The sequence below is a fragment of the Annulohypoxylon truncatum genome (genome assembly GCF_022578515.1).
Source record: "Annulohypoxylon truncatum strain CBS 140777 unplaced genomic scaffold F4807scaffold_13, whole genome shotgun sequence".
Classification (NCBI taxonomy): domain Eukaryota; kingdom Fungi; phylum Ascomycota; class Sordariomycetes; order Xylariales; family Hypoxylaceae; genus Annulohypoxylon; species Annulohypoxylon truncatum.
This window is the reverse complement of record NW_025953799.1, coordinates 564,803-591,987: the sequence shown is the minus strand read 5'-3', so window position 1 is coordinate 591,987 and position 27,185 is coordinate 564,803. Positions and strand designations below refer to the sequence as shown.

Here is a 27,185-nt window from a genome sequence, read left to right as displayed (position 1 = left end):
CCAAGCATGGGTAGATTCATACCTGGATTCGTAACTTATCACTTCATTATCGATATTCTAAAGCTTAGGTTCGAAGATTGCCTAACATTTCACCATAAGAACAGAATCGCATTGTAGGTCACTTCAGATCTGCAAACGGATAACCTGCATTAGCCGTATACGGAGAAACAGGCACCAATGGTTTCTGCGTCACAAGGCGAGCACGGGCGGGATGACGTAGGGAAATACGTCAAGATGCGCCGCCATTAAACACCGGGCAATCCAAATCTGCGTATATTGCAATTTTGACACCCTTTCGCAACGTATGAGCGGCAGCATTGTCCACGAGGCTTGAGAGTAGAGGATTGGAGGTGGAAGTTCGCGGAGGAGAAAACAGGTGTATTAGGGAGCGCAATATGTCTGTCCGATCGTGAGAAGCTTTTCGCTTCCTAAGCTAGCCTAGATGATCGTACTTCGTATCGTTGCTCCGGTTTGCGTGCATTAACCATTTGATCTGCCTGTAATAGAACCGTCCTAAAAAGTAAACTGCCCTCTACCTGGCGATCGAGGCTTCGAAAATACGAGAAGACAGGCGTGGGGGTATATTTTGAAGTCAACTGATCGATAGGTTATTTGTCGGCTGCCGTCCCTTCCCTCCGTAAACCTCGAGCAGCCGTCATTTCTCATGATGCTCGAAGCCCCTCGGCAATGGTCTTGCGCCTCGAGGAGGGTTCATGCGATAATCATAATCGCGAAGGCGGCCGTATAATACAACTCGAACTCAAACTGTAAATATCGTCGCGCATTTGCTGACTAGGTGGAATTAAAAAATTTCTTGAGCGTCTGCTCCACGTCGGCATATTCCGCCTTGACTGTCTTTAGTGTTTCCGTAATTCGGGAAATACAGAGAGCCTCATCCGTTTCTGGTGTACCATCGACATTCTCCTTCTTGCCGTATCGTTGAATCTTCTCGCAACTGTCCTTAACCTTGGTCAAACCAAGAGTCGCAGAAGAACCCTTCAAGAAGTGGCCAAGTCGGTATAGCTCGTCAAGGTTCTCTTCCTTCCTGAATGAGTGCGATCGGATTAGTCCGATGGTTTATTAGAAATCGACGAAGGCGGGTCGGGGTTAAAAAAATGATGTAGGTAAATCTGCATCGACTCTATCGGCTCATTAATACTTACAGGGCAGTGTCCATCTTCTCGAATGTCTCTTCGGCCTGTTCAAAAAAGCCGTACACGATAGATTTACTGAATTCACGGTCATCTTCACTGTCGTCCATCTCTAGAATCTGGCCAAAAGTCACGATATCGATCGCATCCCCCAGGTCGGGCATGTTAGAGTCGTGACCGTCATCATTCTGTACAGGTAACCCGAAACTGTCAGTCATTTGCCTAAAATTGGACTTTTTTGCTCCTCAATACTCAATTTCCATTCCATACCTGGTCGCTAGCAGCCATGGTGCTAGGCTGTGTGATGTAAGGACTAGGCTTGAAAGATAGCGCTAGGTAAAGAAGTTGACGTTGGTCGTGGTAAAGAACGACCCTTGAGACGAGTTGGACTCACGAATCGCCAAGGAACGCAGTGAAATTGGGCAAATATGTCTTGGAAGAAGGTCGTGTGGGTGGTTTGAAAAAAAACCGCGGCGACTTTAACCACTCTTAGTGTTGATCGAAGAAACCTTTAAGGTGGGGTCTATCGGTAGGAAGTGATCAGTGAAGGCGATGGGTAATGGTAATGGATTAGTAGTATATGTAACCACGCAGCCCACGACGGACGATGGGGCAGCAGGTCGCACAGTGTATGGGTTTACTTGATTGATTCGCTCGTCGGCTTGGGTGCCGAATAATACTCTGGAATAAGACTGTGTACCGAGTTAAGTCTGGTGGTTTAAGCGGTTGTTGGGAGAGAACTTGAAGTAGGTAGCCTAGAGGTATGTAGGAAGCAGAGACGTAAGGTAAGGAAAAGTTCACTGGTAAGGACGATAGATATGAAAGAGGTACTTCTTGCATGCACATGCAGATACATGAGTCCGATTGTTCTGGACGGTACATTAAAAATACGTTTGCTGTGGAAGGTGTTAGGCAGTTCAGTCGCTGTGACGATTTTGACTTTCGACGTACCCTGGCGGTTCCCCATGCCAGGGCTAGTCAAGGGTTCCGGCTTCATTTAGACAACGTCACCGTCACCGATGCGGAACAGTGCAACTTGCGTACATGTAGCTTTACATGTAGCTGGTAGCAGCTACTAACGCTAGTGCTAATTAGGTACATAGAGTACCTGCCTAACTTTAGTGACCTACGCGTAAATACCCAAATGGGAATTTAAAGTGACTCTACCTTGCCTTCTTCCTATCAAAACCATCAACTATCAAATCACATCAACACCTACCTACTCAAAAACAAAAGAAAGACGAGAAGGCAGATCACTTATAATTGAGTAACAAAGGAGAGATCAAACGGCAGCATTGTGTGATCATCGACATTTCAACAGGCCGGAAAAAAGGACATGAATAATTGGCAATGCCTATAGGTATGTACTTCTAAGGTAGGTACCTAATATGAGACGTATTAGTAGTATTAGCGGGGTATTTTTACACATATTTCTCTGCTAATAAGTTCAGTCATTCGTTCTTTGACCAACTACCGTCAGGAGTCAAATCCAGTTTATCGAAAGCTACTACTATTACTAAAAAGACCCAGCACCTCACGAGGGGAACATTACGCTTTATGTATCCGCAATATTTGCTCCATCAAACTAGCACAAGACTCCCGCTACATTGCCATCAAAGGTTAAGGAACACAACATTGAATGTCTAACGAGATTTCGCGGAGAGAGGCGATTAATATACATCCATTTGTTGAGCTTATGGAGCTTGCTTACCGGTCATATTAGCTCTTAATGCTAGGATACACAAACTTACTACACAACCTCATCGTCTTCCTCATAAATGGCGAATATAAGCATCCCCACATCGTGCTGAACTAATTCGATCTCTATCACAAAGCCCGAGTTTTCGCCATCAGCACAACCCAGCCAACCCAGCCTACCCAGCATACCCAAAAGGGGGAAATGGCAGGAATACGGAAACACAGAAAGCCTTACAAAGTCTCCCAACCATCATCTAGCAAATTAATCATCGCTGGAATCTTCTATGATCGACGTTGACGCATCACTCCTATTATATTGCATACTCCCCCGGTCTGCTTGCGTCCTTAGGACACATTTGGACCCTGGACTGCATAGCTACGTCCCGCCGCCAAGCTCATCCTACCAGCTTATGGTGCTACTATTCCGGTCCTGTGCCACTTCTCAAATCCAAGGTATTGACAATACTTAGGTATATATATGTCGGAGCCAGAGCTGTGCTATTCGAACGGTGACTCCGAGCACAGCATTACGCTACAGCAGACGGTTCACTAACCACGACCTGCTGCCCGCACAGGTCACAATCTTAAATGTCACCATATCTATCACGTTCAACCTTGGGCCCCGCGGCTACGGTACCTCTCCGGACGCTCACTGTACTTAGGCGACCTGAGGTAATAAACCAAGCGTCTCTCTTTTCCCTTCTTCGGACTAATGGAAAGGCTCGACGAGAATTGATGGCTGCGTAGTGCGTGATACGTGGTTCGTGGTTGCGTCCACTAAGATACCTGCCTATATGTACAGAACCATCCCGTGGCTGAAGCGACTTGGAGGGGACCGCATGGCTGGATTGTCATTATGGTAATGCAAGGTCTTTTAGATGGGAACGTCGAACTAAAGTCGACGTGGGATGGTATACCCGTCTCATGATCGCGCCTAGACACGTTTGATCATCGCGACTGGCTAGACATGGCGGAAATGGGATCTAAGTATACTCTGGCACCTACCCCCCTATCCCCCCTTATCCCCTCACTCTTGGTAGAGTGGCATCGCGAACCCCTCTATACCTAACACGTTCGCACGTCGAGCCCCTGCACCGAGGGGTTGGTCACGTTGTTTAGTCTCGAAGCTTTTCCGGGTCTCCACATGCATCTGATGTTCGAAGTGGGGGCTTCATTCGGGAAAACGTCATAAGCCAGACCCTAGACTGAGGTTTCGTGTGACGTGCCACAACACAGTGTGTCGCGCACTCATCATAATTACATCCCTATATGTACCAACATCGGAAAGTATGTTACTTAATTTTTTCGTCTGCCTTACTTCAACAACTTCTACCAGTCAGCCCATTCCGCCCATTCTACCTACATGCATGAAGATGTATCCATGCGTGTGGATGTAAGGATTTCGAAACCAGTTCAGCAATGAGATGGATCTCAACTCGGCTGAGTTTTAACTAAAGCACAGGGACAGATCGAATCCACATGTTCTACAGACATACATACATACACATACATGCGTAACGGCATACTACGTTATATTTGTCACATTTTATCGGTACGTTGTAGCCTCGACGGGTACGTTGTTATGGTTACAGCTTGGCCGAAATCCATAAAAGGCAAAGAGGAGATCGTCCTCGTTTGTTTCCGCATCTCTCGGCTACAGGCAACCCGAAGCCAATTTGAAAGTATTCACAAGTAAACCCCTCCACGCAACAAACTAAACACCTATTGGCTATCGACACGATAGCATGGCGAGGCTTATTTCGAACTTCATATTAAAATAAATGACTTTTATCTCCGTGGACGACTCAAGGCTTTCTCACAAAATACCTCGCTTATAATATCCCATACATAGATATAGGGGTCAAGTACCCTAATATGGTGCCTACTAAAGTCCGTTCACCGCATTAGTTCTTATTATCTGAGACCACTGCGACTTTTCTTTGTACTATAGAATCCAGTTTCATCTTCACGGAGACAAGGAATTAGCCATCACATCGTCAGTATGACCTGATTTGATATAGCTAACTGGGATACCGTACACACCTACATACGTATGGCGCAATTCGTGCTGTAGTGGCGGGTTCTCTGTCTTCGAATAATAAGAATTGTCGTACGTCGTACTCTGTTCACGTTATTAGTGACTTGTATTGTCTTCGAAACCCTAGTTTACGCCGGCTACAAATAGGTATTGCGAGTTGAACAAATCCTGTTTCGGCTCTACCTAAACCTAGCAGCTGAGCGAATCTTGCTGCGGGTTGAGTTGACACATCTATTTTCCCCGCACCTACACTACAATACGTTTTTGCAAGTGGACGAGCTCAGCTCAGCATGTAGACATGGCGCTTAAGGTCGCATATTTTCTCTAATATACTGACCAACTAGATAACCTAGGGCCTACATACATGGTCTAGAATCTAAGACTACCGAGATCAGTGAGATATCGTTGATTTGGGCAGTTATCAAACCAACGGTAGCATGCAATCAAACAAATGAGGAAATCCGATGCTTTATTACTGGTAGCAACAGAATGTCGATGTCTTCTTCACAAGACACGTATACGCCCTTTTTTAAACATACGGAAATGGGGGGATGAACTTCCCGTCGTAGAGTGGTTTTTCAGCACAGCTGCGGTGTTACTCTCAAACGTGAGAATTGGCTGCCAATATCACATATCCTACCCACTTCTAGACATGACATGCAGGACAGATGCAATATCCGTCCTAACACCTCGCGTTCCCCATAAAGCATCACATCGAACGTTGTCTCAGATCCTACAGCAATACTTTGGACGCCACGCTCAAGAGCCATGCAGCATCTTGCCAACCGCCTTCGTCTAATTTTGGAGGCGGAATTCTTTCTTCCGGGATATTCAAGACGCGCTCGAAATCCGCCGTACTCGCACTACGTGGAAGATGACTTCCTTCCGTCTCGCCGTCAGACTCGCCATCGGCATTATCCGATTCCTCGTCGTTCTCCTCGACGGAGAAAAGAGACCACATCCACGAGCTCATCCCTCCGTTCTTTCCGTTGACTAATTTCCGCACAACAGCCTCGTCCGATTTGCTCGTATCTACCTCAAAGGCCTCCAGTTTCTCGTCCAGACTCACAAAGTCCGGTCCCTGTATAAACTCCTCTGCTGGCACTTCTTGACTGAAATAGCCGTCATGTGCGTGGCGCTCTATGGGCGTTCGTAGGTGGGACCTACTTCCAGCTCGACTCTGCGAACGGCTACCATATCGGCTGTTCGGTGAATATACGTCATCGTCCGCGCTCGCAACACTGCCACGACGACTACCCCGTCGGCTTGCAAGTTCCCTCTCTCTGACTAGCTCTCGTTCGTATACCTCATCATCAACGTCACGCATACCGGTCAAACTAGTCGAGCTTTGCCTCGAAACGAGCCAGGCTTGGCCTTTAGACTCTCGCGTCTCTGAGCTGATCAAGGCTCCAGTGCGTAACATCCAATCGCTATCGCCTCGTCCTCTAGCATCAGATGATGCATGATGATGTGGAAGAGGTGAAAATGATCCTAACCCAGCACGCTTCGCATTTGATACAGCTAGGTGAGTCGTAGACTTGCTCTTTGGTAGTTTTGCATCCGATATGTCATGAGCGGAGGGGCGGCGGCGGCGGCTAGGCGAGTTGGCTCGGGTATGGGAGGGAGATTGGAGTAAACGAGGGGTCGTAGGGGCAGATTTGCCTTGGAGGTAGGAAACATTGTGTTGGTGTTGAAATGAGGCAGCGCCAAAATCGGGAAGCTCTTCGGGATCGGTTAGAGGGAATCTAGATGTGAGAGGTGCGAGAGAGAGGTGCTGAAGGTTCGTAGTCGATCTATTTTTCCGACGTGCCTGGTTGGCATGCTGCTTATAGGCGACGTCCATATTACGCGATTACCTGGTAGTTATCCAAACGCTATGATCGGTAATATAAGAGAAAGGGCAAGATAGCGTTCGGATAATGTCAAGACAGAAACGCTAGATAGCCTAATAGATCTAGATGTCCTTCAATTGAGCATTGAGTTATGTATGTGCATGTATACTTGAGAAAGCAAGAAACGGTTGAATAGGGGAGCCACTTACGAGTTTTGACTGCCAAAAATCGAACAATGACTTGCAGATCTGGAGCAAGGGGCTCGGCAAAGCTTGCTGGAGCTTTGGCCACTTACCATCGACGTCTCCGGTTGGCGATGCCTTCCCGAGGTCCGCCGACCCACTACCGAGATTTCCAAAATGGAAATCAAACGCACTGACCAAACTTTAAAATTATGACTAAGCCTAGACCTTCCTAGGTACCATACAGTGAAAACAACCATGAAAAAGTTTGTTCGCACGGCCTTATAGTCGTCATTACATCAAATGTTCTATATTACACTTTCGCTGCACGCTTAGGGCTACCTTACTATACCCCGGTGTCTTACAGTTAATGGTTTCGCCATACCAGAATTGGAATTTCCAATATGCGCAACCTACGCAACATCCGATATAATGCGTGGATTTCGTCAACTGATTTGAATGGTGAGGCCATTACATCAACATGCTGGGACCCTGCCAAAGATGAAGTCTTATGTACTTTCGGCCCGAGCGACCAAGATGGGCGCATACGTCTAGTGAGAATCTCTGAACATGTGAGGGCCTCTTCAATAGACATGTGAGTTTGAACCATCGCTTCCGGGACACCTGACACCCTGTTTTACTACCTACTCACTATTCATGTCCATAGTGAGTGTCAAGAGGTTGCATCATGGGACGCTCCAAGTCCAAATCCAGATTTGGCTGTTGATAGAATCATAAGTTCGCATCATTTCAGCGATACTCTCACAACATGCCTAGTCCTAGAAGGCGGCGACATAGTTGTCGTTCAGGAGTCAGAAGGCTTGGGCCCTCAGGATGGCGTCCATATCGAGATTATGGGCTCCATAGACGAGGGTATCACCGCCGCAAGCTGGTCTCCAGATGAAGAGCTGCTAGCTATAACCACCAAAGCGAACACAGCTGTCTTCATGAGTCGTGGTTTTGATGGTATAACCAACATGACTTTGACTGCCGATGATCTCAAAGAATCAAAACATGTCTCTGTCGGCTGGGGTAAGAAGGAAACACAATTCCAGGGCAGGGGTGCCAAAGCTCTACGAGACCCTACGATACCAGAGAAAGTAGATCAAGGCGTACTTAGCCCCAACGACGATGGCAACACCATCATCAGCTGGAGAGGCGATGGCGCATACGTCGCTATTAACTCCATCGAGACGGACATTCGTCGAGTCATTCGAGTCTATTCTCGAGATGGTGTCCTTGATAGCGTAAGTGAACCTGTTGATGGTATGGAGGGCGCCTTGAGCTGGAGGCCCGCTGGCAATTTAATGGCTGGTATCCAACGCCTCGAAGACCGTGTTGATGTTATTTTCTTCGAGAGAAATGGACTTAGACATGGTCAATTCTCTTTGAGAGCCCCTGAAACCAGATCGCTCGCAAAGGATCGAATACGGCTCGAGTGGAACTCAGATTCCACCGTCTTGGCCGTCACTCTTGATGACCGAATACAACTCTGGACTATGGGTAATTATCACTGGTATCTGAAACAAGAGATCCTTACGCAGAAGCGACCACATTCACTTACGTGGCATCCCGAGAAGCCATTACGCTTCACATCTGCATTACCAGGTAAGCTATTACTTGCAGAGTACATATTCGAGATAACTCGTGGGTCACTCACCCCACCTTACGACCACGGGGCTGTTGCCGTTGTCGACGGCAAGACACTCAAACTCACCCCCTTTCGAACTGCCAATGTCCCTCCTCCGATGTCATTGTTCGAACTTCAAATATCGTCTCCAATAGTCGATGTGGCATTCTCTCCTGCAAATACATTCATGGCCGTTCTCCATCAACTTGGTGTGGATGTTTACGAATGGAAGGTCAAGGGACAGCGCCCCATACTTCCATCTCTGGTTGGTAGTGTGCCCTTCACTAGGGACAACACAGACAAGGATCATACGCCCTTGCAAGTTGCCGTTACTGAGAACAGTGTTGTTCACTGTCTAGGATTTGATGAAGCGCCAGTAATCCAATCGCATTCTTTTGATCGAACAACTGGTGAATTCTCATCCAACACGAGTATCTATGCTGGTTCGATGTTCGGTTTTGTGCGTCTAACTCAATCTGGATCTACCGATGTCCTTGTCCAGGACTGTTTAGGCAGACTTCACGGCGTCGTTAATCAAGAGGATGAGCTGTATTCAACCCGCCTTCCGGTTCAGCTTCCATGGAGCGAAGTCATCGATCTAGCCGGCAACGTTATTGCAATTGGACTGTCTAGGAATGGTCATTTATATGCCAATTCTCGTTTATTGCTTAAGAATTGTACATCATTCTTGGTCACACCGGCTCATCTCATAATCACCACAACCAATCATCTAGTCAAGTTCATCCACTTAGTCGACGTTGATAGTATGTTCCCCTCAATAGCATCGCTATGTCCCATAACTGACTTCTGTTACAGATTTAGAGGTACCACCAGATGACCCTGAAAATGACGAGAGGTGCCGAAATATCGAGAGAGGCGCACGACTTGTAACGGCAACACCCACAAACATGAGCCTTGTTCTCCAGATGCCACGTGGAAACCTAGAAACAATATACCCCAGAGCTATGGTTGTGGCTGGTATAAGACAACTGATTGATGCCAAAGACTACGGGAAGGCGTACTCGTATTGTCGGACGCAACGGGTAGACATGAATATTCTCTACGACCATAGACCACAACAGTTCTTAGGGAACGTTGGGCTCTTCCTTGATCAACTTAACGATGCCTCATATATTGATCTCTTCCTTTCCTCGTTACGGTGAGTTCCCCTACTTAAATATAACACGTGAATATGTATCTGACCTGATATAGTGATGAGGATGTTACACAAACGATGTACAAAGATACCAAGGGTGTGCGGAACCAAGAAGCACCAGAAATTGCCTCTGGTGAAGTCGCTGCTAGTTTTTCAGAAGGTTATTCGAAGGTCAACACGATTTGTGATGCAGTGCTATTTCATCTCCAATCTAGCAAACACAAGGACCATGACACCCTACAGAATATCATTACAGCCAATGTCTGTAAAGTCCCACCGGCGTATGAGGATGGTCTACTAGTTGTTGCCACCTTATTGCAAGAAGACGAACAACTTGCCGAGAAGGCTGTTGAACATATCTGCTTTCTCGCGGATGTTAACACATTGTATGATGAAGCTTTAGGTCTTTATCATCTAGACCTAGCTCTATTAGTCGCGCAACAGTCACAGAGAGATCCCCGAGAATATCTCCCATTCATCCAAAACCTACATCAATTACCCGAATTAAGACGGAAGTTCGCCATTGACGACCATCTTGGTCGGCACGAGAAAGCCTTGGCCCACCTACAAACCCTCCAGGCGCATAAAGAAGCTCAAGACTATACGGCTAGGCACACACTTTATGCTAGAGCCTTGAAGCTATACCGTTATGATCAACCCAACCTTACTGCACTCACTGGTCTCTACGCGACATACCTCGAGTCCAAGTCCCGGTTCCGAGAAGCAGGACTCACCCACGAGTCCCTCCACGACTACGCAGCAGCGACCCGGTGCTACCGCGCTGCTGGCGCCACTTGCTGGCGCGAGTGTCTCTTCACAGCGCAACAGCAAACCCCTGCGCTCGCGCCAGACGCCCTCACCGACCTCGCCTCCGCCCTTGCCGAAGCGCTCTTCGAAGCCAAGGACTACGCCTCCGCCGCGACCATCCACCTCGACTACCTCGGCTCGCTCGAGACCGCCATCTTCAACCTATGCAAAGGGTACCACTTCGCCGACGCCATGCGCCTCGCCGCCCTACACAAACGTCCCGAATTACTAGCCTCGGCCGTGGACCCGGGGCTCGCGGACGCACTAGGCAACACGACCGAGTTCTTCGCCGACTGCAAAGCGCAGCTCCGCGCCCAAGTCCCGCGGATCGCGGAGCTCCGCCGCAAGGCCGCCGAGGACCCTCTCGGCTTCTATGAGGGCGAGCGCGGGGGCGGCGGCGCCGACCTGCCGGACGACGTGTCCGTCGCGGCGAGCTCGCGCGTGAGCACGAGCGCGAGCCTGTTCACGCGGTATACGGGCAAGCAGGGCAGCGTCGGCACGGCGGGCACGGGCGTCAGCCGCGCGACGAGCAAGAACCGCAAGCGCGAGGAGAAGAAGCGGGCTAGGGGTCGCAAGGGCACCGTGTACGAGGAGGAGTACCTGGTGAATAGCGTGCGGAGGCTCGTCGAGCGCGTCGAGGGGACTAAGGCGGATGTCGAGAGGTTGGTTTTCGGGCTTACGCGGCGGGGTATGCATGAGCGTGCGAGAGCGCTCGAGAGTTTGGCGGCGGAGGTCGTGGAGGCGTGTAGGGTTTCTGTTAAGGAGGTCTTTGTGGGGAATGGGGAGAAGGGTGGTTCGGGCTCTGAGGAGGAAAGGAGAGGTAATGTAGAGGATGGGGAAGGCGAGTGGAGGCCTATGGGCGCTGATGCGGTGCTTCTCGAGAACCTTGAGGCTGCATGGAGAAAGCAAGAGCCCCCTAAGATTACGGGGATGGAGAGGTTGTCGTTGTTGGGCTCGTAGGCAGTGGTGGTGGGAGATAGGTGAATGGGAGGGCAATAGAGAAGATATACGGTTAGATAAAATCAGGGGATCGCATGTGATGTGCGCCTATGTGGGCATGAATTTACACCTGCCGAGTGTTAATGGAGGTCATGCTTAACGTATAGTAGTCGTGAATGCGTTATATACATTTATTTTACAAGTCTTAAACTATAGTGTACTCTAGGACCCCTTTTATTTTTATTTCTTGATAGCTTATGAAGACGGTGGAGGTGGCGTCTCCTCGCTAACTGTCTCTAAAGGCGGCGGACTTGTTTCGGCTTCCGTCGTTTTTGCTTTAGCTGACGTCGACGCTTCGCCATCACCACCAACATCACCACCACCACCACTACTACTACTACCACCGGCCTCAGGCAAAGCCCCCTGCGCGTTCCGCTGCCTCTCCATATTCCTCGCCATGACCTCGCCGATCTTCTCGAGCATCTCGACCGTCAGGCGCGGCTTGCCCTTCTTCTTCTTCTTCTCGCGCTCGGCGCGATGCAGCTCCTGCAGGGGCGTGCGCATGCTTTCTTCCGCGGCCTTCTTCTGGTCGCGCTTGGCCTGCTCCTCGGCCTCGAGGCGCGCGACGTACTCGGGGTCGTGGCGGGTGCGGAAGCGCGAGTACTTGCCGCGCAGCTCGTCGATGAGGGACTCGGGCATGGGCGGGCGCAGCAGCGTCGGCACGAACGTCTTTTCCTCGACGTCGATGCGCAGCGTGTCCGCCGCGTGGTCCTTCAGGTTCTCCGGCTCCTTCTTCGGCCACGGGATCACGGCGTTCAGCCCCGGTACTACTCGTGTCCAGTGCCGCTTCCCCGTGTACCGGTCGTGCGCGATGCTGCGCGGCTCGATCCGGTTGATGATCACGTCCCGCGTCACGCCCGTCACAGGGTCCTTCAGCGGATGCACGAGCCGCACGCGCGAGATGGTGATGCCGAGCTCCGTGGCCATGGCGACCGGCTGTTTCCTATTGCGGAGGTCGGGGTCGATCGCTACGTTGCTCTGCAGGGTTCGGTCTTGTCAGCTAGCCCCTCTCCATCTGGGGAAAAGAAAAACCCCCTCTATCGCCACGGAGAGAAAAGAGGAGATATATGATATAGTATTGGGTTGGAGTGTAGGTGCGAAATTTATTTACCTTGTTCAACCCGTCGACGAACACTTCCATCTTGTTGGGGTCGATATCCATGATCTTGCCGATGCGGCCCTTGTCCGGGCCCTCCATCAGCACGACGCGGTCGTCGACGGCCAGGCTCAGGAACTTGGTGCCGCCGGCCCAGGCGCACCGCGCCTCGAGTTGGGTCGGCGTCGGTCTCCCGAACACCCCGTACTGGGTCTCCTTGATGGCGCCGCGCGTGCCGGCGTGGATGCCGACGTCAGACCGCGGGGCCAGCGGGCCCAGCTCCCACGCATCCTTGATCGCCATTTTGGCATTCTTGACATCGACCCCGAACGCTGACAGCTGCTGCTGCCGCCGGACCCGCTGCCGCGATAGGCCCTTCTTGTCCCGCGCCTGCATCTGCTTCTTGTGGCGCTTGGCGACCGCCCGCTCGGCGGTCGCTACGCGGCGGAGGATCTTCTGCATTTTTTTCTTTTCTTTCTTTCTTTCTTCCTTTCTTTCTTTCACTCCCTCCTTCCGCCTTTTCCCGCCCTTTCCTCTCTTCCCTTTTTATTTTTTTATTATTATTTCCGGTCCTCTCCCTCCGGGGACTCGGGGATCGAAGGTGGTCGACGACGTCGGTGGTGGGGGGGTTTCTGAGGATGTCGTCGCTCGTGTGCGTGGGATTTGGAGCTGGCCAAATTTTCGGAAGCTCTCAGGGCCCAATTGGCTAAGGCTAACGGTTTACGCATCTGATTGGCTGTGATTCAATTGAAAGCTGACTAGGGTCTGACCGCGGAAAATCTAGACTCCGATAGATCCCACCTTGTACAGATAGAGATACGGGTACCTAGGTACTTCTCCAAATGCCAAGACACACATGCATTGAAAGTCATGACGGTTATCGGTTTATCTTACATCTTACATGCGACTCTAGACTTCATGCTTCGTGTTGCATATGGCATACGGTAGTTGAGCTTTGAGCTCCTTATTAGAGCCAAATATATTTCGTCATCCGAGCTGCCTGTTCAATTGATTCAGTCTGATGCCACCTTGGCCTGCTTGGCCAACAATCAGCTATTTGGCAAGTGATACATCATCCTCCGGGAATATAATCCGGTTTACGAAATCACCCTTTTGCAGCCGGGTTTCGTCGTGCCACGAAAGCTTATTACTCCGGACTTTGATATTCTGTTGAACCACCTGGTCATTCACCCAACATATCGGGTCCTGTGTTACTCATGCATAATAGACAGATTCACCTTGAATTGCAACTTGTCCGTAGGCACATTTACCCTTACCTTGTATAGGTACGGCTGATACAAAATAGTAGATATGTGATACTACAATGCTCTCGTGTGTTCTCGTGTATTATCACTTATATGGGTGCTCTCCGGCGTAGCTTATCGTCATATGCTACATTCTCTAGGTTTGATGGCAAGTTTGATGTTCTACACGAAGTTTGGCAAGGTACATGTCATGGTATCACACATAGGGCTTCGGTCGATTATCCGTCTAGTATTATAAAGTAATAGAGTGAACTAAAACTTTACTTAAAAGAGTTGGATTTGAAATGATAATCATCCATCACTTATTTAAGTAAAAGGCTATCAAGTCTTACTCTGAAAAATGTTAGTTGTTAGTATCTTGAATGTTTCATCGACATGTGGTTCTATTTTGATGCGTTGTAATAAATCATTGATATCAAGCCGTTGTTCTTTTTGTTCGTACGGTGTCAAGGTAGGATAGATTAGATGATGTATCGAGTCAGTTCATCGTCACAAGCGAGCCAAGCTACAGCGACTAACTAAGTCTTACAGCTCGGTCTAACCCGTTTGGTAAGGAATAGAACTGACAGCGCCGTAAAGATAATAAGCTAGGCGAGCCAAAGAAATATAAGGGGAGAAAATAAGTAAAGGGGGAACGGGAGAAGGAGAAGAGAAAAAAAAAAAAGAAGGCTAGGCGGTACCAAGCCACGGGGTTGGCTCGTATGAAACATAGAGTCGCGGCGGCTCGTACGCGTATGCCGAACACCCCCACAACTCGTATCAACGGAGTGGCAGAACAAAGAAAAGCAGATTGCGATTGCGCGATAGGGGAGAAAACGCGGGAATGACATGATAGTACTGAGCCACACTTGCTCAGCTGAAGCGCGGATCAGATAATGGCTATTGCGGTATTCAGTCGGTGAGAGCTCGCAAATGGCGAAGACGCAAGCTCCTTGAAGATCTACCTAGCTCGGTACCTAGGTCCTAGGTCCTAGGCACAGCTAGGCAGTAGGCAGTAGGCAGTAGGTTCGAATCGACGCAAACATGCTTAGCCCGCCTAGCTTGGTTCTGCTTGGTGTCTTCGCTGTCTCTGCTACTAGAAGATGATCTCTCCGGCAACACTTCCGTATCGTGACAGGAATTCCATGCAGTGATACTCAACGTGCAATCCAATATTGGGCTCGTCGGTGTTCAACACCAACGCCCCTTTCTCTGAGTCAGCGTCTGATGCTGTCCACTTCATAAGCTGGGGTGATCTGATTTTTGGAAAGTTTATGAGATATGACTTCGACTGTATTCTCACAGTGTGCTATAAATTCTTGGCCTCTTGAATTGCCACGCTTCTTGATCCTATCAATGACAGCTTTTATTTTCCAGGTATTTGCCCTTATGCTGATATGGAACCATAGATTCATATACTCCTAACGCCGCATCGTATTAGTGAAATTATAATCCGCATAGAATATGTCTATACCATCATGGCATGAGATTCAAGAAAGGTTAAGCAAGGCAGAGGGCTGCGCACGGACCCACGTTACGATAGTCGAGATGCATAATTCGATGTTCATAGGCTCATAAGTCTGTAGTGTATGTGGTAGGCAAATAGGTGTGGGCTTCGCAGCTTTCGGTGGGTTGCCTCCTCGATTTCCGAGCGCAAGGACCTAATCAAGGCCTGTGAAATGTGTGAAATGGGAATGGGATGTGATGGTCGAAATGTACTTGTACTCCAAGGCAGAAGCCGAGCCAGTGCGAAAGCAGCAAGAGCTGGACGTGCAGCGGGTCTCTCCCAGCTCATCATAATGCAATTGAACATGTGGTAGGTACGTGTGTCCTCCTGAGATGTACAGGCGGAAGTACAGGTACATCCGTCCGTAGTGTGTAGATTTTCAAGGACTTTAGTTGTTCTTTTGGCCGCTTAAATGCTAGGACTATTCACCAAAAGTGCCTACAATTCCTTAACACGTCCCACTAAACCCTGCCTGCGTTAGGCACTTGTGACTGCCCAGATTGCCCCGGGTGGTTGCCAGCGTCCCTTATTTGGCTTATTTGGGTGAACCGGCACCGCCGCTCCTGCTGTTGCTTTGGTGGATTGGTTGGTGGTGTCCCGACCTTTAGGCCAAAAAAGTGTGTTTATGTGTGTTTATGTACTTCCACAACTTCCACACATAGTGGTTTAGTGCCGTAGTGCCTGCCTTATCCTCTACCAGGACCTACCAGGATACATACCTTGCTGGTGCTACCGCCTACCGCTGTCAATTGCAGCAACCTTCTAACCTACTACCTTCCTAACCTCTTTCCTCCTTCTTACATTCTCCATCTCTAATCTCCCTCCATCTTCTTCCATCATCCAAACCTCCAAAGGGAGATACTTGACGAACGCTTGCGAGAATCCATTCATCAAGCCTTTTGAACTCTTTTATTTTCTTGCATATTCTCTGAATACCCCGACCAAAGCTCGCCTTTTTTTCTCTGCCCCTAATCCAATAATCCTTCCCCAAACATGGCTGAGATCCGCCGAAAGCTGGTCATCGTCGGTGACGGTGCCTGTGGTAAAACTTGCTTGTTGATGTATGTCGCCAACCACCAAAACAAACCCGTCTTTGCCACAATGCTAATCTCAGCAACAGCGTCTTCTCCAAGGGCACTTTCCCTGAGGTAAGAGAATGATTGCCTCGTCATCATCACCATCATTTCCCTCGTCTATTTTCTACAGAACCCGCCCGCGTCATCGAAACAAAGGAACATAGATATTCGTCTAAATCCATCCAAACATTCGAACTCCCGCCTTGTCGCCCATTGATATCATCAAGATTATCCATGGCGCTTCAGCATACAAACACGAGTGCACGGTGCATTATGCTAACGAGATCTCTTTTTTTGATAGGTCTACGTCCCTACCGTCTTTGAGAACTATGTCGCCGATGTCGAGGTTGATGGCAAGCACGTCGAATTAGCCTTATGGGATACGGCTGGTCAGGAAGACTACGATCGTCTCCGACCTCTGTCTTACCCCGACTCCCACGTTATTCTAATTTGCTTCGCTGTCGACTCCCCCGATTCTTTGGACAACGTTCAGGAGAAGGTCAGCAATTTCCCATTCTCCATGCAGCCTGCATCAAGCTTCCCGGATAAGCAATTTGCTGACACGTGCTCTACCAATAGTGGATTTCCGAGGTTCTTCACTTCTGCCAAGGTCTACCTATCATCCTCGTCGGCTGCAAGAAGGATCTGCGTTACGACGCTAAGACGATCGAGGAGCTACGTAAGACCAGCCAAAAGCCCGTCTCTCCTGAAGAGGTAAGTTCTCATCTCAGCCTTGCTTTGCTGTATCTGGGTGGCGTCTCGATACGAGACGACCAGTCCTATAACAGCCTCGCCTCCCATTATATATATGTAACGTAGTTGCTAAGCTCTCGTAGGGTGAGGATATCCGTAAGAAGATTGGCGCCTACAAGTACCTTGAATGCTCGGCCAAGACGAACGAGGGTGTCCGGGAGGTTTTCGAGCATGCCACCCGCGCTGCCCTGCTGTCCCGCAAAGGACAGAAGAAGCACTCTAAGTGCTTAGTCCTTTAAACAATATACACGGCTTTTATGATACCTTCGACTTACCGTCGTAATCCATCGTCGTCCTTCTAGGTTCATTCCACGGACGGGATACGCAGATGACAAGGGGCTTTGGACGGACTGGAAGGGTTGGACCGCCTACGCGCCATAGTCTCGGCTGGAGTTTGATTCGTCTGCTCGCAATTGCTACTTCGGCCGGCGTGCAACTCAGGACAGCTTTCACGTGTCTCCCATATTTACAAAGGGAGTATATTGGTGACGGAGTAGCGGGTATCATTGTACTTGAATTCCCAAACGGATCGAGAGGAGGAGGGGATAGGCAAACTTTGCTGCCGTTAGAGAGTGTGGGTGGTGTGTTGTGAGTGGTATGTGTGTCAAGATTGGCGAGACAACCCCAGAGAATACGGCTATATCATAAATCTTCTCCTTTTTACTGCTCTTGATAATTCCCGCGTCAGGTCAAACCAGGGAGTGGACATTTGTTGTGCAGGGGCTACTCTTTCTACCTGTCTTTTTTCCCAATCATACTCCTTACTAATATCCTGATGTCCTGCCGGTCTCTACCTTGTGTGTCTGATGAGTTCTTTCTGCTGCTGCGTGTCCGTATAAGTCACCAGTGTTGTGAGAAGCTTCCATGTAGCCTATAGCTGTACGATACCGCCCGTTTTAGGAGAGTTCCCTGAAGGGCTCGCCGAAGTGACTCAGACGAGGTCTTGGTATTGTAGTCTGACGTGGATTGTAGCCGCATTGGAGATGGTCATGTGAGATTGATTCAGGATGTCATATTAGGGACGTATGTAGTGCCTAGCTGATTCATGATATGATATTATACTTGTTTACTGTGTAAGCAAGTTCTAGAAACACGGGCAACGTTCAGCCACCAGCTACTTTTCCCGCCGGTTTCATTGGGCTCATGAGGCAAGGCGCCATGCCGGAGGCTTGCTTATTTTTACCAGCTAACGCTGCGAGGTACTAATGCTGCCATGTTTATGTTTCCTCGAGCACGATAAAAGGGAGTTCATCCCATATAATGACATGATCTGTAAGACTTGTCTGCCAAGATAGGCGTATATCTAGGCCACACAGGGACGAAAGCACCATTTTCACACCAAACTCGAGCAGCTCATCAATAACAAAAACAAAAAGGGGGAGTTAACTGGTCAGGATACCTAGTTTTATCTGGTTTGGTGCCGTAGGGGCAAGGCAAGTCATAGTTTCGCCAATGTGTGCTTCTCTCTCTCCGTGTCTCTCTCTCTTTCTCTTCTCCGTAAGAATCGAACGTGGGAAATCGAATGGTTAAGAAATACAACGTAAAACGCACTCCTCTTCGCGAACACGGCTTATACCGCTTCGATTTGAAAAAATCCCCTTCCTTGACTCCTTATCTCCCCGTCCCCCGTCCCCTTCCCGATTCCGTCGTCCATGCCGACCCGGATTATGTACGCCTTGGGGGGAAAAACGAATGGTGTAGTAGATTGGTGGATGGCGATATATTAAGTCCCGGCTCCCCTGGTTTGCGCTCGTTTGGCCATGGTGAGGGATGGGGGCTTAGACGGGGCAGGTCTGGGCGTGGGTTAGTAAGGGTGTTTAGATGGCTTTGGTTGATGGTGCTATAGATATATATAGTGATGAAGGGATATGTGTGAGATATCCAGGGTGTATAAGACGTAGTTAAGGGATATTGTATATGTATATATAAAGGACTTATAGAAAATCAACATACAGCGCCGCAAGAGCCACACTTCTTGGAGTCGCCGTCGAAGGCGGTTCCGCACTTGGGGCAAGCTGAGTTATGCATCTTGAGTTACTGATGAGGATTCGGCGTAGCCTTGGTTATCCGTGTCTACCCGTCATGTTAAGTCAGTCAGCTGAGTCCCACGAGATAGTCAAGCTTATAAGCACTAGGTGAGTAGCATAGCTAGGCACGGCGGGACAAAAGTCCACGCCGGTTAGTCTGCCCCTCTTTCTTGCTTTCCCCTCTTCTGGGGGAAGATATAGGAATAGAGGGCTAGGTAGATATATACGTTGGTATATATAGACCTAGAGATAGGCAGATAGGCAGGTGGACAAATAGGAAGGGGTATATATGTAAGGCAGATAAGTTCCACAAGTCTGGGGGTTGAGTCCTCAGGGCGTTGAAGGGGTAAGGGTCGTTCAGTGATCCCGGAAAGAGATGAGAGTTGTCACATAACACGAAGGGGATATATCACTTACAGACGGGAGATCGTGCAAAAAAAGTTGATCGATGGGTTGGATGTGTAGGGCAAGAAAGATCTTGTGTAGGTCTTGTGGTATGATGTTGATGATGGATGGGATGTGGGAATAGGCAAGGTATTTATCTCCTTCGCTCTGTCTTGTCATGGGTAATGGGTAATGGGTAATGGTCTATACGTCGTTCGACGCTTGATATGTATAAATGTGGTAAGCGGGGTTCGGTGCAATCGGGGGATCAGAAGAGAACAAGCTTGGGTCACGATATGTTCGATACGTCGATACCCTACGTACATACAAACCAAGCTCTCAAAACACTACTATGCTATGTATGTATGATGATGTACGGTATCATACGTCTTACCATAGCATCGATGTAATCTTCTTTTCGATCTTCAACATGATTCCTGTTTTATTGAAACGGGCTCTCGGTTTCTATTTTCTGTACCATCCCGACCTTTTTTTTTTTTGGCTTCACGCCCCTTATCCCTTACCTGCCTAGTGTTATGTAGCTAAACACAATGCATCCATTCCCATTGCTCCGTGCCTGTTATCGTCCGCCTAAGCAACTTACACACATGGTAATATAGGGTATAGCTTGGGATGGATGGATGCCACCACCCTAACTACGCCCTACGTCCATGCGTACAACACTTACCTACATATCTAGGCACACACGCGCGCGCACCCCATACACCATCACCGAACCTGTCTCAGACCAGCCGCTAGGCCAAGTCATAAGTCCCCGTCGGAGCGTGGGAGCCTGCCTAATGGGGAGCTGCGTCGGCAGGTCATCTGCGTTTCTCCAACGGGGACGACGGATTACTGAACTTGGGGTAGCGTGCGCGCGCGCGTATGTGTAAGGAGACCGACATACGGATAGACACAAGAAAATTCAAGATCGATCCTGTAGTAGAGTGGAATGGGGGCCCTCGGTCTCCTACGTATGTGCATGCTCGGTAAAATAAACATACATGAAATATCGTGTTATGTATAAGAAAGTCGACGGTGCCACGATGGAGGGGAATGGTGGGGATATGTATGTATGGATGTTAAGGTAGGACCATGGCTTGAGCCTAGGACTACGAGCTAATAGGACCCCTAGAAACAAGCCTTCAATGTGGACTGTGTATGCGGTCAAAGGGCGCTTGTGGCGTACAATTCGTTATGCAACAGCTATACCGGTAACACGTTCTACCTATTCCTATCTATATACCGGGCATCCAAGGGGGCCGTGAAAGCAGAAAAGAAGAGCTGGCGTGGGTTGAATGGCTATACTAAAAGTGGTGCTTTGCATCGGCCCATCCAGACGCGGCCTCACTATCTAATCAATCGTGCAGCATGTGCGCGTCCCATCTGTAAGCCGTGGATGCTGTAAGCGGCCTAGAAAGGTCAAGACTGCAAAGTGCCGCGAGCGTCCAGGGCCGCCAAACATCATCATCCCGCGACAAGCGATACAACCTCAACGCATACATACAACCCTTGCTTGCTGCTGTTGCCGTGCATGAGAAGGGGGGGAAGACAGGAGGATCAAAAGGCATGGGTGGATATAGCTGCAGACAGGCGGATCCCGACCGTCTGGTCGCCTCCTCAAATCACAACGAACACGAACATCTCCTGGGCTTTGCCAACTCGGAATACCGTTGCCTGCAGCTGGGCCAAGCTGCCATCTACCGAAGGTGGTGTCGTCCGATGAAAGATTTCGACGTCTAAACGCCTCAACGTGTTCACATCGACGCCCCGTCACGACCCTTTTCGATTATGGGGACATGAACAAACGCATCCGCGGGCATGCGGGTTGCCTCCCCGTTTGTATTCCTAGAAACATCGCATCGCATTACATGAAAAAAATGCGGGAGTAATATACAAATACACGACAACGCGCTGTAGGGGTCTATAAGTCTATACGCATTGGGACGGTTCGCCCCCTCCTGCAAGGAAAACAAATATATAGTCAGCAATAGTTCTTCACCGGGAGGATGACGGAGACGGGTAGCCACGTCGGGCAGTCAGACGAACCTTTAATCACCTTGCCAATAGCCTGGAACATGCTGATAGCCATGACGGCACACCCAAACGCCACAACGCCCATCGCGACGTACGTTTTCCACGATCTCGAGCTCAGCTTGATATAGCACAGCGGCGGTAGTATGTAGGCGAGCGCACAGGCACTCGTCGCCCCCACCAGCTCGAACACGATCCCCAGATCGCACGTCACCAAGCTCAGTGTCATGGCCGAGACGACCAATGCGGAGCTGAAGATGAGGTGGAGGTTCATGTTGAACGGCTCGTTCGGGAACCAATAGTTGAGCATGACCTCCCGACAGACGAACGCCTCCAGCGGCAAGGTTGTAAGCATATTTAACCCGAAGCAGAGGCGCGCAAAGGTAACCATCGTGTTGTCAGCCGGGAAGTTGTTCAGCACGTTCCCGAGCGTCTTATCGCCGAAGGTAAGGAATCCCGCGAGTGCCATAGTCAAACATGCCAGCATCGAGATTCCCGTAGAGTAGTGTGTCACTTTCGAAAAGCGGTCTATCGTCGGAGTTTTTAGGGAGCCGTAAATTAAGAGAGAATTATGTTGACAAACGAATGCTGGGCTTGCGTCAGTGTCATGTTGTTGGTCTAAAGGGGTATACTCTTTTTTTCAGAGGAGTACGGGATAGAATAGACCTACCAAAAGAAATAACGCCGACAGCCTGAAATATCCCATCGTTGATGGTAAGCAGCGGCGTGGAAAAAGATCCGCGACGTTCGGCCGGCGTAAGGACGCTTTGGACGACGACCGTGATCAATATGATCACCATGCTGATCAAAGCAAGCGTGCTTGCCTTCGCGAGCTATGTATCTTCACTTTAGCCTATAGTCCAAATAGTCCAAATAATCGCAATAGCTCGAATAGCTACCATTCATAAGCGCCAACAAATTAAACAAGAAAAGCTTACCTTCGCAATATCTCTATACAAAGTCAAAGGATAGCTAATCCCCAGCACGAAAATCACAATAACCGCCCTACGATCAGCCAGGATCCAAAGCACACTCATATCCTCGAGGCCCGGCCAGACAGTGCGCAGGACCTGGGGAATCGAATCGCCCACGATAATGCCGAAAGCAACCATCCCGCCGAACGCGAAAGCCCACTGCGCAACGCTAATAGCGACGAGCCCGGGCTTGCCGAAGCAGTGCTCGACGGTGCCCTGGAAGGAGCTGGCGCCGCTGAGCTTGCTGTTGACGACGATGAGGCGGATGGTCCAGTCGACGACGATCGTGAGCGCGACGAGCAGGACGATACCCGCGATGAGTCCGGCGTCCCGGAACGCGTACGGCTGCCCGATGATGCCGGCCCCGATGATGCTGTTCGCCATGTTCATGAACGCCGACCGCATCCCCGACTTGGGACGCCGCCGCTCGCGCTCCGCCCACGACTGCACGTCGTCGTCGACGTCGAGGCTGTTGGCCAGCGTTACCGACGGCGCTTCGATGTCGGTGAGTAGGGGGTGCCGTGGCGTGGAGTTATCATGGTGGTCGTCGTCGTCATCATACTCGTCGGCACTATCCGGTTCGGTGAAGTCGAAGTAGTCGGAGGGCTCGGATGAGCGCTCGTGACTGTTGTTGTGCCCGTTCGCGGGCGGTGGGATGTTGGTAGGTCGTAGGTCGAAGCGGACGCGGTTAGGGGTCCTAGGGGTCCGCGGTGTGCGGGTAGAATCATTATCATCGTCGTCGCGAGGACCACCGTCCTCGGCATCGCCGGGGTGCACTATAATGCCATCCTCGTCCTCGTCTTCGTCCTCGTCGTCGGAGGCGTTGTTACCGGCGAGCAAGCCATGCTGCTCTTCGGCGGATGGAGCTGTAGTTGTAGTATCGTTCCGCGGTTGCTCTCTGCTAGTAGAGGAGCTATAAGTCGTGGCCTTGGCCATTGTGTTATTACGGAGGCATCCTTACAAGGGATGGATAAGTCAACTTCCGTCCTCGGTAACGGCTCGTGGTGTTGGGAACGGATGCAATTACTTGTTGACGTACGTAAGTCAGCTTGAGCCGCGCCTCGACATAGGCCAGTTTCTGGATCCGGGCAGTGTTCGCTATGTAGACCGTGTCAACTGGAGGACGAAACAATTACGATAACCGTACGAAATACGGTCATTTTATTCTTATCGGCATGTGACTTCATAGTACGTATTCTTCTTCTAATGCAGGGGTTATAATTCGACGATGATTGGCTCATACTTGGTTCTGGTCCCTCCTCAAGTCATACCTTCCCGAATTTCTTTATATCTGGGGCAGCTGGGGGTCGGTCCGATATTGATATAAGCTATCCGTAGTTTCTACACCAAAGGAAGGCGCTAGTCCCAGTCCTAATTTATTCTCCTTTGGCTTCTCTAAGAATAGGGGGCCCTACTTCATCAGACCCCGTGACATCGATGACATGAAGTTCTAACCGTAATGAAGACAATAATCGATGATGGCAGCCATTAGAATAGAATATTTCATTGTTCATTACATTTCCACTACATACAATGCCCAACAGCATGTATACATGCTGATGTTGGGCTTTCTGCCGACCTATTTATTCCTCCGCGGCGGGTATCATTCGTGTACAGTTCTGCGCTATTACGAGTCTTCTTTCTTCCTCGTACATCCTCCACACATGCCCGCTGTCCTGTCTATTCAAGAAGCCAGCAATGCCTCCCTATCTAAAAGAGAGGCGGCCCCATGGGGAATGCACTGCACTAGGCCGTGCTATCCACCGACGGAGCATTTGTAGTGTATATATAATATGTAAATTCGAGATTTGTCTGAAAATCCTCCAGTTATATCCGATCAAATAATCATAGCGATCATCGAGATAATGGAGATTAAGGCGTATGCGTCTGATCCACGTAATCTCTGGCCTGAAGATTCCGTGCTAGGAGAGCTGCTCGCTGCCGTTCCAGTTGTACTATCTGTGCCTGTCGTCGTCTCGTGGGGAACAAGGCCAACACCAGCATCGCTTGACGTAGCCGTCGGGGTTGTCGTGCTAATGGTCGTCGAACCGTCCGAAGATACTATTGTTGTTACGCTGGGGCTACTAGTACTGCTGCTGGAAGCTGCTCTAGCGGCGAATCCTATATCCATAATTAGCTCTGATAGACATACACTTGCCTGCCTCAACAGTAGGTGGCTTACCAATTCGTTTCTGATCCACATCAAATACGCTGTAGACGTTCTTCAGAAACATATCCCCAAGTAGCCAAGCCCCAGGCACAAACTCCATGCCGTACACGTTGCCGAGGCAAGTACCGTCGCTATTCGGAGCAGACGTAAAGTCTTTAGCCGAGGCCATATAGGTCTGTCCCGAAAAGCTGAAGGAGACAGAGGCATTACTGTTGCATGGAACAGTCCATGTTTGGCCCTTGTCAGTGGTCTGAGAGCCGGGCACCAAGGCATACAGAGCCTTAACATCGTCAGGGGGTCCAAAAACAAAGGTCGTGCCAGTGTCAATATACGCTTGTCGACCCTTTACGTTGGCCGAATTGCCATCATATAACACGTCGTCCATAGGAATAGCCCAACTGTTTCCGGATTGGATAGGCGTGTATGAAATGTCACCCGTATATTTTGCCTTATTTGGAGCACCAAAAGCTATTTCTCCATCATTGGTACCGTCGCTGTTCCTGGCTAACGCAATCCCAAAGACGTTGGATTGGATCAACTTGGCGTCCCTGACGTAGGCAAGCCATGTGTTTGATACCATAGATAATCCTAAAATGCCCTCGAAGGGGAACTGAGAAAACTGATCTGAGGTGACATTGGCAACTCCGAATGGCATCGTCACCTTTAGTCCGGCGATGGAGATGGAGTCCGAGATAACATGACCGCTTACTTCACCGGAGCCGTATTCGACAGAGTAGTTGCTTCCGGTATCATTGTACGTTTTCGAATCGTTGGGCCCGAAGGTGTTGTGCTTTGTGCAAGCACTAGATGTGCAACCCGAGCCCATGACCCAGGTCGTACTAGCTCCGGTATCCACAAGCATGTACATTGATTTCCCTTCAGAGCCAAAGTTGGCTTCGATGAAGTACGAGTAGTCGGTTCCATCTTGGTCGATACCCACGGCGTTGCTAGCAGTAGGTTTGACAGCACTGACTACGTTGTAGTCGTTGTCTCGGTTGAGCAGGGCTGCATCTTCGTAGGAAGTAGACCGCGTCGGTACTTTGGATCCATACTTGGAGGCTAGACTATGAACGACTCTTGTGATCTTGTCCGTGAGAACCTCTTTAGCCTACGCGCAGTATTACGTGTTAGCGGAATTCCAATTACGCGCTTCTAGAAGTTCAACATACACTAGCTTGCTTCGGGACCAATTTGAATGTCACAAATCCAAGCTGAGGGTTTGGCTTGTTAAGTTTCGCTTCGTCTCCATGGCCTCGTTCGTCTAAGCCGGTCCTGGGAATCTGGAAGAAAGCATGGATCCCGGTAACCCATAACAAGAGCTGGATCAACGTTAAGCTCCGATGCATATTGAAAAGTTCCGCAGCGTGATCCCAACACAACCTACTCCCCCCGTTAGAAATACCTGACGTCTCGGGTTCCTCGCCAGGTTGGTCGCTATATAGGCAATTGATAGTAAACTAAGCCCGCGCACACATCTGGACTAAGCAACGTAAAGCCGGTTCGAACAAAGAAGCTTGCTAAAGAAGTAAGCAAGGCGTTACAAGGACAATCGGGTGCGTCGATGCAGTTTGCTCCTGGCGATTCACGGGCCAAGAGTACCAGACTCTCTGGTCTAGATATTATAATATTAAAGATTAAGGACCGTCATTGGAAAGCCGGATAGTTAAGGAAAGATGACGAATCGACCCAAGAGAATAAGTCGAAAAATAGGAGGTTGTTAGCGACGATCCGGAGTATAATACAAGGAACGTAGGGTCTCGCGGAAGTGAGTATTCGATACGTCGATCTGGAATTCCAAGACAGGCGCCACCGGGAGAAACACGTTTTAGAAATAAGACAGACAAGGAATTCCAAACACTGGCCGCCGCCCCGTCTATTAATTGATGACAAGATACCGGTAGCAAAAAGTAAAAAAAGACGGAGTAATGTGGCGCTGGGAGGAAAGACGACAATATACACTACACAAGGCCAACAATTAAGAAAGGTATGGACGAGATCGGGATGGGATGGCTGTGGAGAAGTAAGGTTGGTGGTTAAGATGTCCAGGTGTGGAGGCCGGTCGAAAATGGAGGGTGGAAGGGGGAAAGTCAAGTTGATCGTCTCCTCAGCCCCTGCCGGCAGCGAGAACCAGCATCATCGTGGACCTCCGATTGCTTGGCTTTTTCCCGATGAGGATGGCGTTAACTGCGAAGAGATACGTTACCTGTACCGGCTATCTGATCAGTTTAACGACCAGAGACGACCAAAAGCTGTTAACGTTCTATTTCTCTCCGTGTCTACCAGAAAAATGATAAATCGCATTTGCACTAAAGGAAGAACTCTCAAGGGCATCCCCTGTTGGCCATGTAGGGGTAGGTAAAGATAGCGCCATTTGTGGATTCCCGGCTTTTAATCTACTCAGATGTGACTTGGATGTGACTTTGGAAT

At 49.5% G+C, this 27,185-nt stretch overlaps 8 protein-coding genes across 8 annotated transcripts; 3 read left to right on the top strand and 5 right to left on the bottom strand.

Moving 5' to 3' along the window:
• Positions 1-199: 199 nt before the first annotated feature.
• F4807DRAFT_66665 (histidine-phosphotransfer domain, HPT domain-containing protein) lies at positions 200-1,633 on the bottom strand. The gene is made up of 4 exons (XM_048003323.1): positions 1,546-1,633; positions 1,422-1,483; positions 1,164-1,339; positions 200-1,045 (listed from the first exon to the last, which is right to left on the bottom strand). The coding sequence occupies exons 2-4, from the start codon at positions 1,437-1,439 to the stop codon at positions 793-795; spliced, it is 447 nt and encodes a 148-aa protein (XP_047854967.1). The 5' UTR covers positions 1,440-1,483; positions 1,546-1,633; the 3' UTR covers positions 200-792.
• A 3,550-nt stretch (positions 1,634-5,183) lies between these two features.
• F4807DRAFT_423438 (uncharacterized protein) lies at positions 5,184-6,947 on the bottom strand. The gene has a single exon (XM_047997777.1). The coding sequence runs from the start codon at positions 6,728-6,730 to the stop codon at positions 5,621-5,623; it is 1,110 nt and encodes a 369-aa protein (XP_047854966.1). The 5' UTR covers positions 6,731-6,947; the 3' UTR covers positions 5,184-5,620.
• Positions 6,948-7,239: 292 nt separating this feature from the next.
• F4807DRAFT_423437 (IkappaB kinase complex, IKAP component) lies at positions 7,240-11,596 on the top strand. Its single transcript, XM_047997776.1, has 4 exons — positions 7,240-7,496; positions 7,569-9,295; positions 9,348-9,690; positions 9,744-11,596. Exons 1-4 carry the CDS (start codon positions 7,306-7,308, stop codon positions 11,452-11,454), a joined length of 3,972 nt encoding a protein of 1,323 aa, XP_047854965.1. The 5' UTR covers positions 7,240-7,305; the 3' UTR covers positions 11,455-11,596.
• On the bottom strand, positions 11,597-13,296 carry F4807DRAFT_423436 (uncharacterized protein). Its single transcript, XM_047997775.1, has 2 exons — positions 12,605-13,296; positions 11,597-12,471 (listed from the first exon to the last, which is right to left on the bottom strand). Exons 1-2 carry the CDS (start codon positions 13,049-13,051, stop codon positions 11,689-11,691), a joined length of 1,230 nt encoding a protein of 409 aa, XP_047854964.1. The 5' UTR covers positions 13,052-13,296; the 3' UTR covers positions 11,597-11,688.
• Positions 13,297-16,333: 3,037 nt separating this feature from the next.
• Positions 16,334-17,408, top strand: F4807DRAFT_459818 (Rho type small GTPase; the record flags this gene model as incomplete). Its single annotated transcript, XM_048001423.1, has 5 exons — positions 16,334-16,401; positions 16,461-16,488; positions 16,718-16,915; positions 16,996-17,130; positions 17,253-17,408. The coding sequence occupies 5 exons, from the start codon at positions 16,334-16,336 to the stop codon at positions 17,406-17,408; spliced, it is 585 nt and encodes a 194-aa protein (XP_047854963.1).
• Positions 16,893-18,218, top strand: F4807DRAFT_423428 (uncharacterized protein). Its single transcript, XM_047997774.1, has one exon. It carries the CDS (start codon positions 17,498-17,500, stop codon positions 17,759-17,761), a length of 264 nt encoding a protein of 87 aa, XP_047854962.1. The 5' UTR covers positions 16,893-17,497; the 3' UTR covers positions 17,762-18,218.
• Positions 18,219-21,564: 3,346 nt separating this feature from the next.
• F4807DRAFT_459817 (transmembrane amino acid transporter protein-domain-containing protein) lies at positions 21,565-23,524 on the bottom strand (the record flags this gene model as incomplete). The annotated part of the gene is made up of 3 exons (XM_048001422.1): positions 21,565-22,202; positions 22,285-22,447; positions 22,553-23,524. 3 exons carry the CDS (start codon positions 23,522-23,524, stop codon positions 21,565-21,567), a joined length of 1,773 nt encoding a protein of 590 aa, XP_047854961.1.
• Positions 23,525-24,397: 873 nt separating this feature from the next.
• Positions 24,398-26,450, bottom strand: F4807DRAFT_66230 (acid protease). Its single transcript, XM_048003319.1, has 3 exons — positions 25,928-26,450; positions 24,771-25,866; positions 24,398-24,709 (listed from the first exon to the last, which is right to left on the bottom strand). Exons 1-3 carry the CDS (start codon positions 26,102-26,104, stop codon positions 24,426-24,428), a joined length of 1,557 nt encoding a protein of 518 aa, XP_047854960.1. The 5' UTR covers positions 26,105-26,450; the 3' UTR covers positions 24,398-24,425.
• Positions 26,451-27,185: the final 735 nt, after the last annotated feature.

Excerpts from the sequence above, each read along its gene's own strand:
- F4807DRAFT_66665 (XM_048003323.1), bottom strand. Across the intron at positions 1,046-1,163 it reads GAGAAGATGGACACTGCCCT|GAAGGAAGAGAACCTTGACG; the intron begins GTAAGTATTAAT and ends GCACTCATTCAG.
- F4807DRAFT_423438 (XM_047997777.1), bottom strand. The coding sequence starts at position 6,730 with ATGGACGTCGCCTATAAGCAGCATGCCAACCAGGCACGTCGGAAAAAT.
- F4807DRAFT_423437 (XM_047997776.1), top strand. The coding sequence starts at position 7,306 with ATGCGCAACCTACGCAACATCCGATATAATGCGTGGATTTCGTCAACT. Across the intron at positions 7,497-7,568 it reads AGGGCCTCTTCAATAGACAT|TGAGTGTCAAGAGGTTGCAT; the intron begins GTGAGTTTGAAC and ends TCATGTCCATAG. Across the intron at positions 9,691-9,743 it reads CTCTTCCTTTCCTCGTTACG|TGATGAGGATGTTACACAAA; the intron begins GTGAGTTCCCCT and ends GACCTGATATAG.
- F4807DRAFT_423436 (XM_047997775.1), bottom strand. The coding sequence starts at position 13,051 with ATGCAGAAGATCCTCCGCCGCGTAGCGACCGCCGAGCGGGCGGTCGCC. Across the intron at positions 12,472-12,604 it reads TCGTCGACGGGTTGAACAAG|AGCAACGTAGCGATCGACCC; the intron begins GTAAATAAATTT and ends CGAACCCTGCAG.
- F4807DRAFT_423428 (XM_047997774.1), top strand. The coding sequence starts at position 17,498 with ATGACAAGGGGCTTTGGACGGACTGGAAGGGTTGGACCGCCTACGCGC.
- F4807DRAFT_66230 (XM_048003319.1), bottom strand. The coding sequence starts at position 26,104 with ATGCATCGGAGCTTAACGTTGATCCAGCTCTTGTTATGGGTTACCGGG. Across the intron at positions 25,867-25,927 it reads TGGTCCCGAAGCAAGCTAGT|GCTAAAGAGGTTCTCACGGA; the intron begins GTATGTTGAACT and ends TACTGCGCGTAG. Across the intron at positions 24,710-24,770 it reads TGTGGATCAGAAACGAATTG|GATTCGCCGCTAGAGCAGCT; the intron begins GTAAGCCACCTA and ends TTATGGATATAG.